General features: G+C 57.9%; 1 protein-coding gene across 7 annotated transcripts in view; it reads right to left on the reverse strand.

Moving 5' to 3' along the window:
- Positions 1 to 13757, reverse strand: part of MPRIP (myosin phosphatase Rho interacting protein) — a 148887-nt gene that overhangs the window by 56791 nt on the left and 78339 nt on the right. For all 7 annotated transcript variants that reach the window (XM_087867705.1, XM_087867706.1, XM_045778160.2 and 4 more), the window contains 3 exons: positions 12051 to 12202; positions 6812 to 6896; positions 829 to 1039 (listed from right to left, as the gene is read on the reverse strand). In XM_087867705.1, coding sequence (XP_087723831.1) covers positions 829 to 1039; positions 6812 to 6896; positions 12051 to 12202 — 448 coding nt within the window. The remainder of the gene's footprint in view (positions 1 to 828; positions 1040 to 6811; positions 6897 to 12050; positions 12203 to 13757) is intronic.

Raw genomic sequence — 13757 nt, forward strand, 5'->3', positions numbered from 1 at the left:
ACAACCACTTCTTACCAAAGATCAAGGAGGAAATCAAGGGCTAACTGGCCGTTCAGCCTGTTAGTGCATTTTGGGAGGGAAGAGGCAGAGGACTTCTGTGGGAATAAGAGGAGTGCATGGGGACTAGCCACGAAGGACTGAGGCACCTTCACCCCCAGCTGCTGCAAAAAGCATTTTGGCCTGAATGAACTGGGTCAGTACCAACTGTCCGCTTGTCTTTAATGAGCTGGACAAAATGCAAATGGGAAAAGCCAGCCTATGTCATACAGAGCCCTCCGGGGCCCAGAGCAGGGAGGCGGAGACTGCTGCCCTGCTTCTGCTCAGGCAATTCCAAAGCGCTAAGTGGAGAGAGCACAGCAAAGCCTCCCGAGCACCCAGGGGCCAGACAGGATGGGACGGCGAGGAGAAGGACGAGGCTGCCCTAACCACTGCTGCTCTCAGGACACACTGGGCTTCCAGGGTTAACTAGGCCATGAACACAGTGCAGCCACGGTGGCAAGAACTAAAGGCCTCCTGGTACACAGACCTCATTCTAGAGCCTTTTGATTCTCACAGCACCCAACCGGGGCTGACAGAGCAGGTGCTGTCTTCCTCCTTTACAGATGGGACTTAAGAGCCAGAGGGGCAAGGCCAAGGCCGGAGTCCAGGAATCCCAGCCCCACCCAGGCCAGGCCCTGCCAAGGGCTGATGGACACAGAAGGTGAAGGAACCTGAGACCCGGGGCTCAGCGTCCCTGAGTTCTCAGTGCCAGCTGTGTTGTGATGGAGGCCTGTTCCAGTGCTATGAGGCTGACCACCAGAACAGGCGGGCACACAAGCTCCCACTTACCATCTTTGCTCTCCAGCCCAGGTTCCCTCAGGGTGCTGGTAGCAGATGGCTGGCTCTGGCTGGGACTCTGAGCTGGACTGAGGTTGCTCCCATCGGGCTGGTCCTTGGCCCTCATTTCTTCCTGCCAGAGTGTAGACTTGGTGGTGGGGACCTTCTCAGCACTGGGAATGCTGCTGCTGCTGGTGACAGCCATCTTGGCCGGCCCTGGTTCCTGGGGGAGAGAGCGGTGTCTGTGCGGCCACAGGAGCGCACAGCCTGGGCTGGTACACAGGTCCTGGCTGCCTAGGTGCCTGGCTACAAGGGACACCGAGGTCAATGACACTTGTCAGTGGTCCGGAATCCCTGAAAGGGGAGGCTCAGAACGGAGATATCTTGGTCAGGGTGAAAGCTCCATCTGGCTGGCACTGTGGCCTTTTCTCTTCTACAGCCCCAGTCAGTTCTCGCAAAGTGCTGGTCCCACCGGCCACAGGCCGGGTTTGGCAAATACATGGAGCAAAAACGTAGGGTTTCTGGTTGGAGTTCCAATACTAAACACAGGCAAGTTCTCCCTGCCAACAAAACCACAGAGCCCAGAGCAGTGGACCAGGCATTAAAGGTGAGATGACAAGTGGCTGGCTCAGAGTTTGTCATTCCTAGAGTTGTAGGTAATTAGGACACGAGTCAGGAAAGATGGGACAGGGTAAGTAAAGAATACACCGTTGAGGTGGCCTGCTGGGTAAGTGCAAAGCACGTGTTCATACATGTGGTGCTATTCATACAACACCCGTGCCGGGGCCAGCCTTGGCCTCCCCAACCTCCCCCTTTTGGTCCTAGAAAGTAAAAATGGGACACCTGGGACACTATGTGAAGAAGAGTCATCAGATACAACCCAAACATCCCATCTACACTTCTGCCCTCCCAGCTGCCGACCCACACAAACTAGATGGGAGCTTGTAGCCCAGATGGGAACAGTGTCCGTCCCATCTCTCCCCAGATCAGAACTGGTGCCGCTCTGTGGGAGAAGCATTCCTGTGGGAGGTACTTGGCCAGATACACGCAGTCCATTTCCAGAGCATGCAAAGAACCTTAACTCAACGGCTCAAACCTAGAGCCCAGACAAGGGCAGGGCTGGGACCCCTAGTTGCCCCCCAGCATGAGCTCACAGCCTGGGTCCAACCCTCCTGCTTGGCTCAAAGTCCTGGGTGCCAGCTGCTGAGGGCACTGCCAGCAAGATGGCTTTGGAGCCTCTCCAAAGACAGACATGTTCTCACTATCTTCTCCCACACATGGGGGATAGCATACAAATGACCACCTTCCACTCCCATCCTGGTGGCCGAACCTCATTTTTAAAAGCTCACCTTAGCCCAATTCTAAGTTGGGGCCATTGGCAAGGCTTACAGAGGACACGGGTTAGGGTTATGTGTCCCTGCGTGCATGTACACAGACCCAGTATTAACCAGCAGACTGTCTGAGAGCCACTGAGCATGGACTACATGCTGGGCTCTGGTTCCTCATTGTCCTCCCCAACACATCTTGCAGGGGAGGCTGCCTGGGCCGAGAGGATGGCACACCCAGGCTCACATGGACAGTAAGGGCCACAGTGGAGCTTCAAGCTTCTTCCACCACCAGACACCGTCAGGAGTTGCAGGGGGCTGGGGGACTGCTTTGGATGGGCAGCCTAAAGGACCCACTGAGAAGCCACGGCACCAGGTATCCCCATGGGAAAAGACAGGCATTTTAGCAGGTCCAAAGCTTTCCTTAGCTTTGCAAAGATTCCAGGCCTCATGAGACACGATAAAGACAGGAAGGCTCTTCCCACAGACCCAGGACACACCCGACTGCCCATGTGGTCAGAGTCGTCGACACACCTGGCTCCCAGGCTGGAGATTCCCTACAGCTCGACCCACCTTGCAAGAAGTGGACTTCTTGGAATAAAATGGCAATGGTTTCAGAGTTTCATGAGGGTTGCAACAGAACCAGGCTCTAATGACCTAAGGATAGCCGGCCCCAGGGCCACCCACCCCCCCAGTCAGCATACTGCCCTCAATCCATGTCCTAGCAATGCTTCCCTCAAGCAGAAGTCACTCCAGGTCCCCCTGCCATGGCCCCTTCCAACGACTGAGTCTTCTGTTCAAAGACCAGAAGCCAGAGGCTGGGCATGTTCTGGTGGGCTCAGGGCAGAGCTGGGATTCCTCCTACAGAGCTGGGTGGGGTGACGTGAAGACTGGCCTCGGTGAATTCATCCCCTCTGTGGAAGACAGGCTGCACCAAGGGTAGGTAGAGGTTGCCAGAAAGGGCCCAAGAGGAACAGGCAGGTGGCTGTGCTTCTGAGGGAAGCGGCCCTGGCTGCCAGAGCCCTCAGCCCCATGTGGCTGGTGAAGTGCCCACGGCATATGCACACCCCTCTCTGGTGCTTGGGTGACTCCCACAGTGAGTGGGTGGGCTGGCAGGGATCCCCAAGAGGCAGAGGAAATTCTAGGCCTGAGATCCAAGGGGCCATGACAGGGAGCTTGGGAAACTAATACATCTCTCAGCACCACATGGCTGCAGACCCACCTTCTGGCCCCGGGCCTCCCAACCTCGTGCCAGGCTGGCTGCATCCGCAGATCCGTCTCCATGCTCCCCACTTCTGGAGAACTCGTCCCAGAGAATGAGGGCCCTGAATGGCAGCCAAGGTCCACAGGCAGTTCTCCTTCTCTCCTTCAGAGGCTCTGCCTTCTACTGCCTCTATGCCAAGCCTTATCGCGTGAGTGGAGACAGAGGGACAGTCTGGCAGCAGGAACCAAGCCACGCTGGCTTCCAGGAGAGGGGGTGGGGGGTGGTACAGGGAAGCCTGATCTCTGGGTAAAGCTGCTTCTCTTCTCCAAAGCAGACGTGTGGTGAGTAAGACTTGGCATAGGCCACATTGGGGCCACGCGGCCCTGCCTCTGCTCTCCACAGGGTCACCGCTGTGGCGGGGAGGGTGCTGGGGTTCAAAACAACACAGACCACGGGTGCCCGTGCAAGAGGAAGGAAGAAGTGCCAGGTCTCCTACGTGCTAGTCCCTGCATGGTCGAGATACCTGCACTGCTCAGGGAGAGCAATGCTTCCGTGCTGTGATGAGGTCTGTGCTGTTTATCTGGCTGCTCAGGAAGGGTTTTCAAAGCAGGGAGGAAAGAGGACACAGGGCAGGAAGGCAGGCCCAGGCCAAGCAGGCTCTGTAGCTGCCGTATGCCAGCTAAGCCAGCACCCTCTCTAGAGGGGGTTTCACAGAAAGCCTTCCTTTCTATTTCCCGGGCACAGACACTGAGGAGGGGCCCAACGAGGACGGATATGACCTGGAGTGTGGGTGTGCAGAATGGAACCCAAGTAGAAAACACGACGCTCAAGAAGAGGTAGCAACTCACAACACACGTGTGGGCCTGAGAGGAACCAGTGTACTGGACCAGGAGGGACATTCCTCCCGGCAGGCCTCTGCTCACACTGGGGTCTGTTGTTTTACAGGTCTCTGAAGAAAGGCCGACAAGTACGGGCCAAGAGCCTGGGGGTTGGGGAGATGGGAGGAACCAGCATTCCAGAGCTCCACCTAATGAACCAAGCCTCCCAACCCACGCACCTGGTAGGGGAGACATGCGGCCCCCGGCCTTGCCAGAGTCCCAGATCTGGGATTTGGGGAGAGGGTAGCAAGATCTCCATCCTTCCTATCCTAGTCATACCCAGAGTGGATTATTACTCCTTCTCTCTAGGCATCTCAGTATCAGGAAAGTCTTTCCTCTTGGAGTGAACAGGGGCTAAGAAGCAGCTCTGGAACCCACACCTCTCAGGCCTCAGAGGCCAGCCTGTCTCCTTGCTGCCTGGGCTCTGCTGGGACCCCTGCCCCCAAATTAGAGGCTATCTGCTCTCCCTGCAGCCTGGTCCTCAACCTCCCTCAGGGCCTGGCTTGGGTCTCTCTCTGATGGTCTCAGAAAACCACTCCATGAGTGTACTCTCCATGGCCGGAACTCCCGACTGCTTGAGACATTCTTGTTCGAGTGGGGCCCTGTGGGCTCTCCTGCCTGAGTTCCCAGAGGGCAGGGCACTGCACAGCAATACTTCCCAAATCCTACTGCTTTTATCTGAAACTCTCTCAGGCCACAGAGAAAAGAGGCCAGATACGGGATCTTGGGTTCCTGCCTGTACAGGGGCCCTGAAGGCTTTAGGCTTCCTTCCCTGCTCCATCTGGAGCACCAAAACACCTCGAGCATCTGGCTGTGGAGGGGAGGCCTGCCCAGACATCCCCAACGTGACTTCATGAGATGGGAGTCGCAGCGAGATGGGCCCCAGATGAAAGTTCACAGCTTCCAGAAAGCAGTGAAATCAAATGTGACGTTCTTGGGAGCAAGGGGCAGAAGGAAGAGAGTCCTGCCAGGCTGGCTTCTGCCGGGCTCAGAAAGGGAATAAGCAGAGCAGGTAGGGACACCCTCAGAGAAGTGGGTGATCTCCCCACCCTGTGATCACGTGGCTCCCGCTACCAACTGAAGAAATGAAGCTCAGCCACGGCCAGCAGTATCTGGAGGGTGGGGACAGGCGGGCAGGAGGGACACAACCTAATGCCCTGGTCTGGGCCGAATGTGTCTACTGCACATGCAGTTGCCTGATTTGGAGGCAGGAGCTCTGCTCCAGCACTGCTTCCAAGGCATCACTAAAGAAACACAGAGCTGGCCTAACGCTGTTATTCGGCCTGGGATTTTTCTCTCAGACTTGGCAGTGTTAGGGGACTTGTGTGTGTATCTGCTGTTCCCCAGCAGGAAGCCCCACTTTCAGTCTCCAGGAAGGTCTCTGATTGCACTTTGCTGACTTCTGGCCAGCCGTACTACCTTCCAGGGGATGCTGGCCTGACGCTCCTTGGGCAAACAATGACCATCAGCTGAGAGCAGGCCCAGGGCTGCACTCCATCAGGGACAGCGCATGGCGGGGGGCAGGGGCTAGGGGCTGGTGGTGGTGGCGGCGGCGGCGGTACCAGCACATACCTCCCAGCCCTGCCCAGGCCGACCTCTACCACTCGGTGAAGCAGACAGCAGCCAGGAAGAACTGCTGAGCCCCAGGGGTAGCTAAGGTTCTGTCATGGGCTGGCTCCCCGCCAGACTCTGGGTCTTGCAAGATGCCCAAGGGACCCCGATCCCCATCCTGTTCACTCTTGGGGTTGCTGTGAGGTTTGATCAGGCAAAGCAAAGCACTTGGTAACCCTGAAGTTTGGAGCAGAGAGGAGCATTCGTTGAGCACCCATCAAGGGCTCAGTGCTTCCTTCCACGCCCACAATAATCCTGTGACTAGATCCCAAAAGGCCCATTCTGTAAAGCTGTTCATGGAGGCTGAGAAAGGTTAATTCGCTCCACCAGGGCCCCAGGAATGTGAGGAGCACGGGAGGGAGGTGCAGAGCCCTTCTGGGTGCCCTGTGTCCCTGCAGACGAGGAGGAGAGTGGCCTTTGGGGAAGGATTAGACCTGGTGGGACCTATCCAAGCCACCTGCCACTCTGGTCAAATGGAAGTTAGGGCAGGGGCACAAAAGTCAAGGTCTTGCTAGTTTTTTCCATTTATGGCCAAAGCCTGGAGAGGGAACAGGGTCCCCCGAGAGCTCCTCACTCAGCCAGGACACTCTGGGACCCTCTGTGAATGCACGAGGATGCACGTGTTCAGCAAGCAGCCCTTTGCTCTCAGCAGCGGGCAGGACCACCAGGGAGCGGACACGTGCGATAACACCACTGCTGGGCATTGGCTCACTCACTGAAGACCTCCCTGCGCGGCCCCAGAGCCTATGAGCAAAGCCATCCTATCCTGTGGAGGGTCCTGCCCTGTGGCGTGGAGAGGAGCATAGAGCCCACAGACCACCAGAGGGAAGGAGAGAGCATGCAGGGCTGATGACCACCTCGGCCTCATCTGGATTCTTCTTCTCACCCCGAATTTTAGGCCGGGTTCTGAGGTCTTCTAACCTCCTGGGGAGCTCTCACTTCACCTAGCCCCACTGACGGGGCAGCACTTTGCCTACCTGTGGTGTGGGAGGCTCCACCTTCCGCTTCTTCTTCTGGTTCTGTTTATTGGTCCTGGGATAGACCATGAGCATCTCTAGCCACCTGGGGAGAGGAGAGGAGGGAGCACCAGATCAGACCCCTGAGCTCAGGGACTAGGAACCTTGTTGGGTGGTCTAGGCACCAGGCCCAATGCTTCCCACTCGGGGGTGCCCACCCTGTGGCCAGGCCTCGGGGCAGCTGAGCAGGGCGGATCATGACCCAGATGTGAGCCTCCCACCGATGGGGAAGTGCCAACAGTGCAGCCCAGGACAAGCACAGGCTGTGCTGGGACCAGGCCCAGATGCTGACCCCACAGTGACCACAGCGCAGGTGGAGAGGGCCCTGTGGCCGGCCCGGGCATGAAGAGTGCTTCAGCCTGGTGGAGTGGCAGGCAGAGTACAGAGCACATCATGGTTTCCATCACTGACCCTGTCTTCGGGGCTTACAGTTGGCTTTAAAATCATCTTCCCATGGTAGATTTGGCTAATGCACAGATGGGCTGCTACTGGGTACCATTTAGGGCTCTGGAGGCAGCAAACCAGCAGTTATGCCACCAAAGTTCTCTGTGGCGGGTCACTTCCAGGGGCTGAGCAGCTGACCTCCCAGACCCACTCCCTCACCTCTGGGCCCCACTGGCACACTGAGGGCACGGGCACCTTGGCTTTGGGGAAGGCCCAGCAGAGCTGCCCAGGGACCCACTCCAAGGCCCACATGCTGGAAGGTCCGCTCTGGACCAGGAGCAGGCAAGGTATCAGGGGAGCGTGGGAAGAGCAGCGGCTGAAGGCAGGAGGCTTGGTACAGATCTGGCTCTGCTACGCTCTAACCACGACCTTGGGTGGCTCCCTGCCCCTCTGGGCTTCAGTCTCCTCATCTCTGAAACCAGGGGGTAGATGAGGCCATGACATGTTCCCTGCTTGCCTCACTGGAGCTTCATGAACATCTGGGTGGGCTGGATGAGGGGGCAGGGGGAGTGGAAGACAGGAGGGGCCTGGTGCTGAAGGGTGCTCTCTCCAGAGGGGAGGGTTCAGCAGCAGACTCTGGTCCCCTTCTTCCCAGAACATGAGGGTTTGTGCTGGGCCTGCTGCCACCCTGGGCCCAGTGGTGGCGGCTGGGCTGCAATGTGAGGCAGAGCCGGCACTGCCAGCACCCTGGCTGGAGGCTGCGGCCACCACCGACATTCACGCCGGGGTCAGGAAGAAGGGCTCAGGTCCTCCGCACTCAGACGTGCTGCTTTAATGTGGGGTGGCAGGAGAGAGGTGAGTCACAGTCAGTGACCTTCTAGGACAGCCTCAGCAGGGTAGGCTGGTTGTGCTGGTGAGAGCTGGCAGCCGCAAAGTGGGCTTGGGTGTGGGGGATCACAGCATGTGGGGCGAGCCCAGTTCAGCTCCGAGCAGGTCATTCTGTACTTGCTGAGAGCACGAACGACTGCGGGCACCATAGAGCCCTGAGGCGCAGGTCCTGGGGGTCACTCCTCTGTCGGCTGGCCCCAAGGCAAGAAAAGAGGTATGGCTGCATCTGCAAGGCCAGCGGCAGAGGAGCAGACGCTCAGGGCCTCACTCACGCAAGCTGAGGAACTCACATGCTTGTGGGGTTAAAAGACCCGCCTTCCAGCCCGCAGGGGGCTGACATTTGTTTGGGGCACTGCAGCAAGCTGTGTCTGCAGAAGACCCTTCTGAGAGCTTTACTTAGGAGAGAAGGAGACACTGCTTAACAAGGTCACCTCGTCCTCCAGGGCCCCAGGAGCATGGGGCGTGTGACAGGCACGTGCACGCTGGCCCAGTTGCTGTTCATGGCAACACGAACAAGCAAGCAAATCGGCGAGCCCGCAGGACAGGGCCTCGAGGGAAGAGATCTGCGCCACGGTTGCAGCGCTGACTGAACGGAGCTCAGCGAGCTCCTGTGCTGGCCTGAAGAGGGCTGGAGACTCAGGCTGAGCACAGGCAGGGTGGGCTGGGGCTGGCCTGGGACAGATGATGGAACATGTCCCCTGCACTCGGATTTCTCACGGAAGCCCAAGCAGGAAGTGTGTAACAATCATTCAGATGTGTTACCATGTAAAATACACCCAGGCAAGAGAGGCAAGGTGCGAATGTGGCCACCGGCTCGGTAGTGGAAGTGAGTGCCAAGACACGGTAGAGTGGGTTCCCCAACTCTGACTGTGGAGCCAGGATGAGTGAGACCGAGGGGGCAGAACTGAGAGACGGGGCACAGAGAAGGGGGAAAACTTGGGCCCAGCCCAGATGGAGAGCCCCCCACCCCACCCCACCCCCGCAAACTCCTGCTTACATCCCACCTCCTCTAAAAGAGCTGCGCTAAGTTGTGCCCCAACATCCTGAAGGCCCGTCCTGGCACAAGACAGCTGGGAAAGAGAACTGCCAACTCTCTCCACCCAGCTCTGGGAGAGGCGCCTCAGGCAGCTCAGGGGCCTCTGTTCAGAGAAGACCCCAGAAAGAAGTCTGGATGGACTGTCCCCAACTACCCCTGCTCTGAGTCAGCCCAGAGGAAGTCTGTACCTCATTATGGAGCTGAGTACTTAGCCCCATCTCAGGGTCTAAGAGCCCACAAATGAGATTATCTGGCAAAGGAGCTGTGCCAGGTAGTGAGAATGCCAAGGGAGGCATCCGTCCACAAAGGTGAAAGGCAGAGGAGGGAGAGGAGATGGAGGCAGAAGTTTGTACCCAGGGCACACTACCCCACCTGACTCCCTAAAGGAGGGCTAGTATACCAGTGGGTGGCAAAGACAAAGAAGCTGCTGTTGGGGGCCACTGGAGGGGCTGCAGGGGCCCAGGGACAGGTCGCCATGGTTTGAACCCTGCATGGGTATGGCTGCTGGGCAGGGATGAGCTAGGCCCAACCCCAGGATGAGGATAGGGGAAAGCACTAGGTGACACATCCCATCCTAGCTCTGGCTATGTCTCCAAGCCACTGCACAAACTTCGATGACCCAGCCTACATGTGGGACCCAGAGAACACACACATCTGGTATCTTGGTCTACCAATGACCCTGTCTACTCAAGCTGCATGGGAATGGCAGTCCCCTGTCCCTGTACATGCAATGACCTTAGGAGAGGGGATCAGGACAGAAGGTCCCCTGGCCTGTGGCAGGTGCCTGATGGTAGGATTTGGGCCATCTGCCAAAGGCACCTTCAGCTGTTTTCCTCATGCCATGTGGCACACCACACCATCACTGACCTGGTCCCCCAGCTCACACATGCCCCAGCCTGTCCTGGGGACCTTGGACAACCCTTCCCATTCCTCGTGCTACTCAGGATCCTCCATGGGACCTAGCTCCCGAGGGGGAGGGCTAGATCTCCCCCAAGAAGTCCCGTGGGGCAGTGGCCCCTCTGTGCAGGTGTGTCTGCCAGATACGGGAAACTGGGAAGAGCAAACGGTTCTACGCTGTCCCTCGTGCCTGCAGAGTGCCCTTGGTCGGGGTCCTCACATTTCCAGAGCTTCCATCTTCCAACTGTAGAATGAGGGCTCTGTAAGAGCCCTATTTTTTTTTTAAGTTTTTTTTTTTTTTTTTTGGTTTTGTTTGGTTTTGTTTTAGTAATCTCTACACCCAATGTGGGGCTTGAACCCACATCCCGGAAATCAAGAGTCCTATGCTTCTCTGACTGAGCCGGCCAGGCTCCCTGAGTCCTCTACACTCCTGAACCACATGGTTCTAGAATTAAGACCAGGGAGAGGGAAAGGCAAGGTGGTCCTGCTATTCGCCCCTAGGAGTCAGAAATGCAAACCTGCCTCTCTCCAAGGGAGAAGGACTGGGGCTGAGCTGGCACCCCCAGCAGAGGGCCCTCTGGTCACTCTGCAGTGCAGCTCTGGCCCTTGGCGCCAGCCCGGTACAGTGTGGATTTGAACTTCTGAACTCAGCAAAACCTGGGGTCCTTCTGACCACTGTTCTCGCTTCCTCATACTGCAGCCTTGGCCTGAGATCCTGAAGCTCAGCCAGTGCTCAGTCCTTCTACTTGCTGAAACCAAAAGGCTTCACCTTCTAGCTCCCTCTACTCTGCACTACAATAATCAGCCCAGTATCCCTAACCACCTCCACCCCGCCATGCCCCAATTCACTTTCTCTCAACGCTTTCTCAGCCTTAAAGGACCAATGGGATTCTCCAAGCTCCAGTGCCGGAGCTCCCGGTCGGGCCTGCCGAGCATGCTCACTCCGCATGTACCGTGTGGCTAGGTCACACAGAGCTAGTAACAGACGCCCCAGGAGCAGGGACTCCCGGAAGGCACACACTGCGTGAGCTTAGGAGCACGGAGCTCTGCTCGCCTGGCAGCCTCGTCAGCTACCTGAAAACCCGGGCCCCTTCCACCTCCCAGGGCTTCCCCTAAGCCTCTGCACAGGGCATGGCCAAGGGCAGCGGTGCGACTCAGAGACTGTCTATTCTTTCCGGGTGGACAAAGAGGCCAGTGCATACGGCAGCGCTGCAGTGACTGAGACCCAGCCCCCCACCCTCAAGGACCTACTGCTGGCTGAAGGAGGCCAGATGTGCATGCAGACAATCTGCATCTTTTATAAGAGCCAGCTGATGGTGCCCGTGCCTCGTGGGGGCAGGTTTCCTGGAAGAGTGGACACTCAGGCTGACTCCAACAGCCTGAAGGATGGAGGGGTCATTCCAGACCGAAGGCAGGGTGAGAGTGAAGGCACAGAGCTGGTGGTCAGCACAAGGATGTGTGGTGACAAGCAGCTCAGTGCTGAGGGACACAGGATGGTGGGGGTGAGGCTGGCGGGCTGGGAAGGAGCCCCCTGGGCCAGCCAAGGAACCTGGACTTGACTCCCAGGTGATGGGGTTTCAGGCAGAAGAGAGGCAAGGTCAGCTGTGCTCTGGGGACTGAAACCCTCGTGGTCGAGTGATACACGGGTGGAGGGGTGAGAATGGAGGCGGGGAGACCAATGAGAGGCTGAAGGAAGCCGAAGCATCCGTGGAAGTGGGGCAGCCCAGCGGAGCGAGGCCCCCGCGGAAGTGGGACATGAGGAAGAGTATGTGCACAAGGGGATGACGCAAAGACAGGTGGAGGGGGAGGCCAGTTTCTGGCATGGTGACTGGGCACACGGTGGCGCTGTGAAGAGAGAGAGGGGACTCAGTAGAGGGGACATGCTTGGGGAAGAAAGTGATGGCGACACTGCCCAATTTGTGCCAAAGCGAACTGGTCCAAGAACCTGCTGGTAGGCAGGGGTGCCTCCACCCAAAATTACCGGGGCAGACTCACCCACTGATGATCTCCTTGGTCTCTGCCCGGATGAAATGCTCCTTCTCAGGGGTCAGAATGCACAGGGAGAACTTCTGGCCTGTCCGGCCCTCCCCATCCACCACGTCTGTGCACTGGTTCATGTTGATGGTGCCCTGAGGCAGGGTTGTGGGCTGCAAGAAGAAGATGGGGCAGGGAGTCACGCAGAGGCCAGTACTCCTGGGTCAGAGTAAGGCAGCATGGAGTGTCCCCATATCCCCAGGCCCTCCCAGCCCTTGTCGCTTCAACAGGCACCTGAGCCCCTCGCAGCTGTGTGGATCCCCAACTGCAATGGAGGCACAGGGTGGTGCTTTGCCTCGCCCCCACCCCCACGGCCCACTTCCTCCCTACCCGTCCCAGGGAGGAGAGGTGACAGCCTGCTCTTCTCAGAGGACATGCAGCTGGACATTCCTTCCTGGCTGGAGAACAAGATCCCAGCTGGTACTGGGGGAAGGGGAGAGAGACAGGAAGAGGACAGCTCCGTAAGGACAGCTGGGAGGACAGAGGCAGCCAAGAGTCTGGTCTCACAGGGGTTACTGATCCAAGAGAGCAGTGAGAAAAAGCTCCAGAAGAGGTGGTTCCAAAATAGCAAGGTTATTTTTAGAGGCAAGGAGGGAGCTGGAGAGAAGCCACATCCTGGAAGGCAGGCTGTGGGGCTGGCAGGCTGGAGCCACACATATCAGAAATGCTTTAAAGGTAGGCCAAGCCTGCTCGGGGCAGGTGACCCCCACCGCCTTCCAGGACTGCCCCTGAGGAGTCGCTGTGAGGCTGCCCGGCCGGCGCTGGACAACAAATATTAACTTTTGTCCTTTTCTGACAGTCAGACACTGAGTTGAGGGAAAGAACACCAAGAATGAGCAAAGAAGGCATTAAGAGATTCCTACTGGGGTGAGGGTCAGCAAGGAGGATCTACCTAAAGATGATCTGTTACCCTCTATCCTCTGGCCCCTCCCCCTCCCCCAAACAGGAAGGCGCTTTTGGGAGGGAAATGAGGCGCCCTGGCCGTCACCATACCAAGGGCAAAGAGCTCCTGGCCTGCAGTCAGGCAAGGCACTACCTTAATGCCCCTTTTTGGTGGCTCTCCCAGGAGGGAAGCCTTGGCCAGGACCCCGGTGGTGCGGGGCATGAGGTGGGGAGGCTGCCCCCACTTCCAGGGCAGCTGCCAGCTTCCCTACTGAGCGCCCCCCAAGGACTCGGCATTTCCTTGGCTGGGTTCCTGATGAAGCAGCAGGGGGAGAAAAAGCCAATGGCAGCCAGCTGGGGGTTGCTTTATCAGGTTCCTCCCTCCTCAAGCTCTGAGGGTCAGGATGCTGAGTCCGGTGTGAATGCCGAGCTCAGACCCACCATACCCACTATTGGAAACCTTGTTCATCTGTCAAACAGAAGGAAGCAGGAAGCTCCCGGACCCCCTCCAGCTCGAGCGCATACGGGCTTCCTGGTACTTTCCAGGCCAACCCACCCGCCTTTCCGATGGCGCTGCCACCTCCCTTCTCATCCCCTGGTGCCCAACTACAGAAGCCAGACCAGAGGAGCACGGAGTTCCAGAGCCCTCACCCAGCGTGGCTGCTGGCTTTCCGATCCACGGGAGGGGAACGAGTAAGGTTCCCAGATCCAAGAAGCCTTTCCTTATGGACTCTCTGGGCTCAGCCCAGAAGGGAGGTGGCAGGGCAGGAGAGCCAGCCTTGTGCT

This window comes from Ursus americanus, chromosome 14 (genome assembly GCF_024610735.1).
Source record: "Ursus americanus isolate L20-20 chromosome 14, mUrsAme1.1.p, whole genome shotgun sequence".
In the NCBI taxonomy this organism is placed as follows: Eukaryota; Metazoa; Chordata; class Mammalia; order Carnivora; family Ursidae; genus Ursus; species Ursus americanus.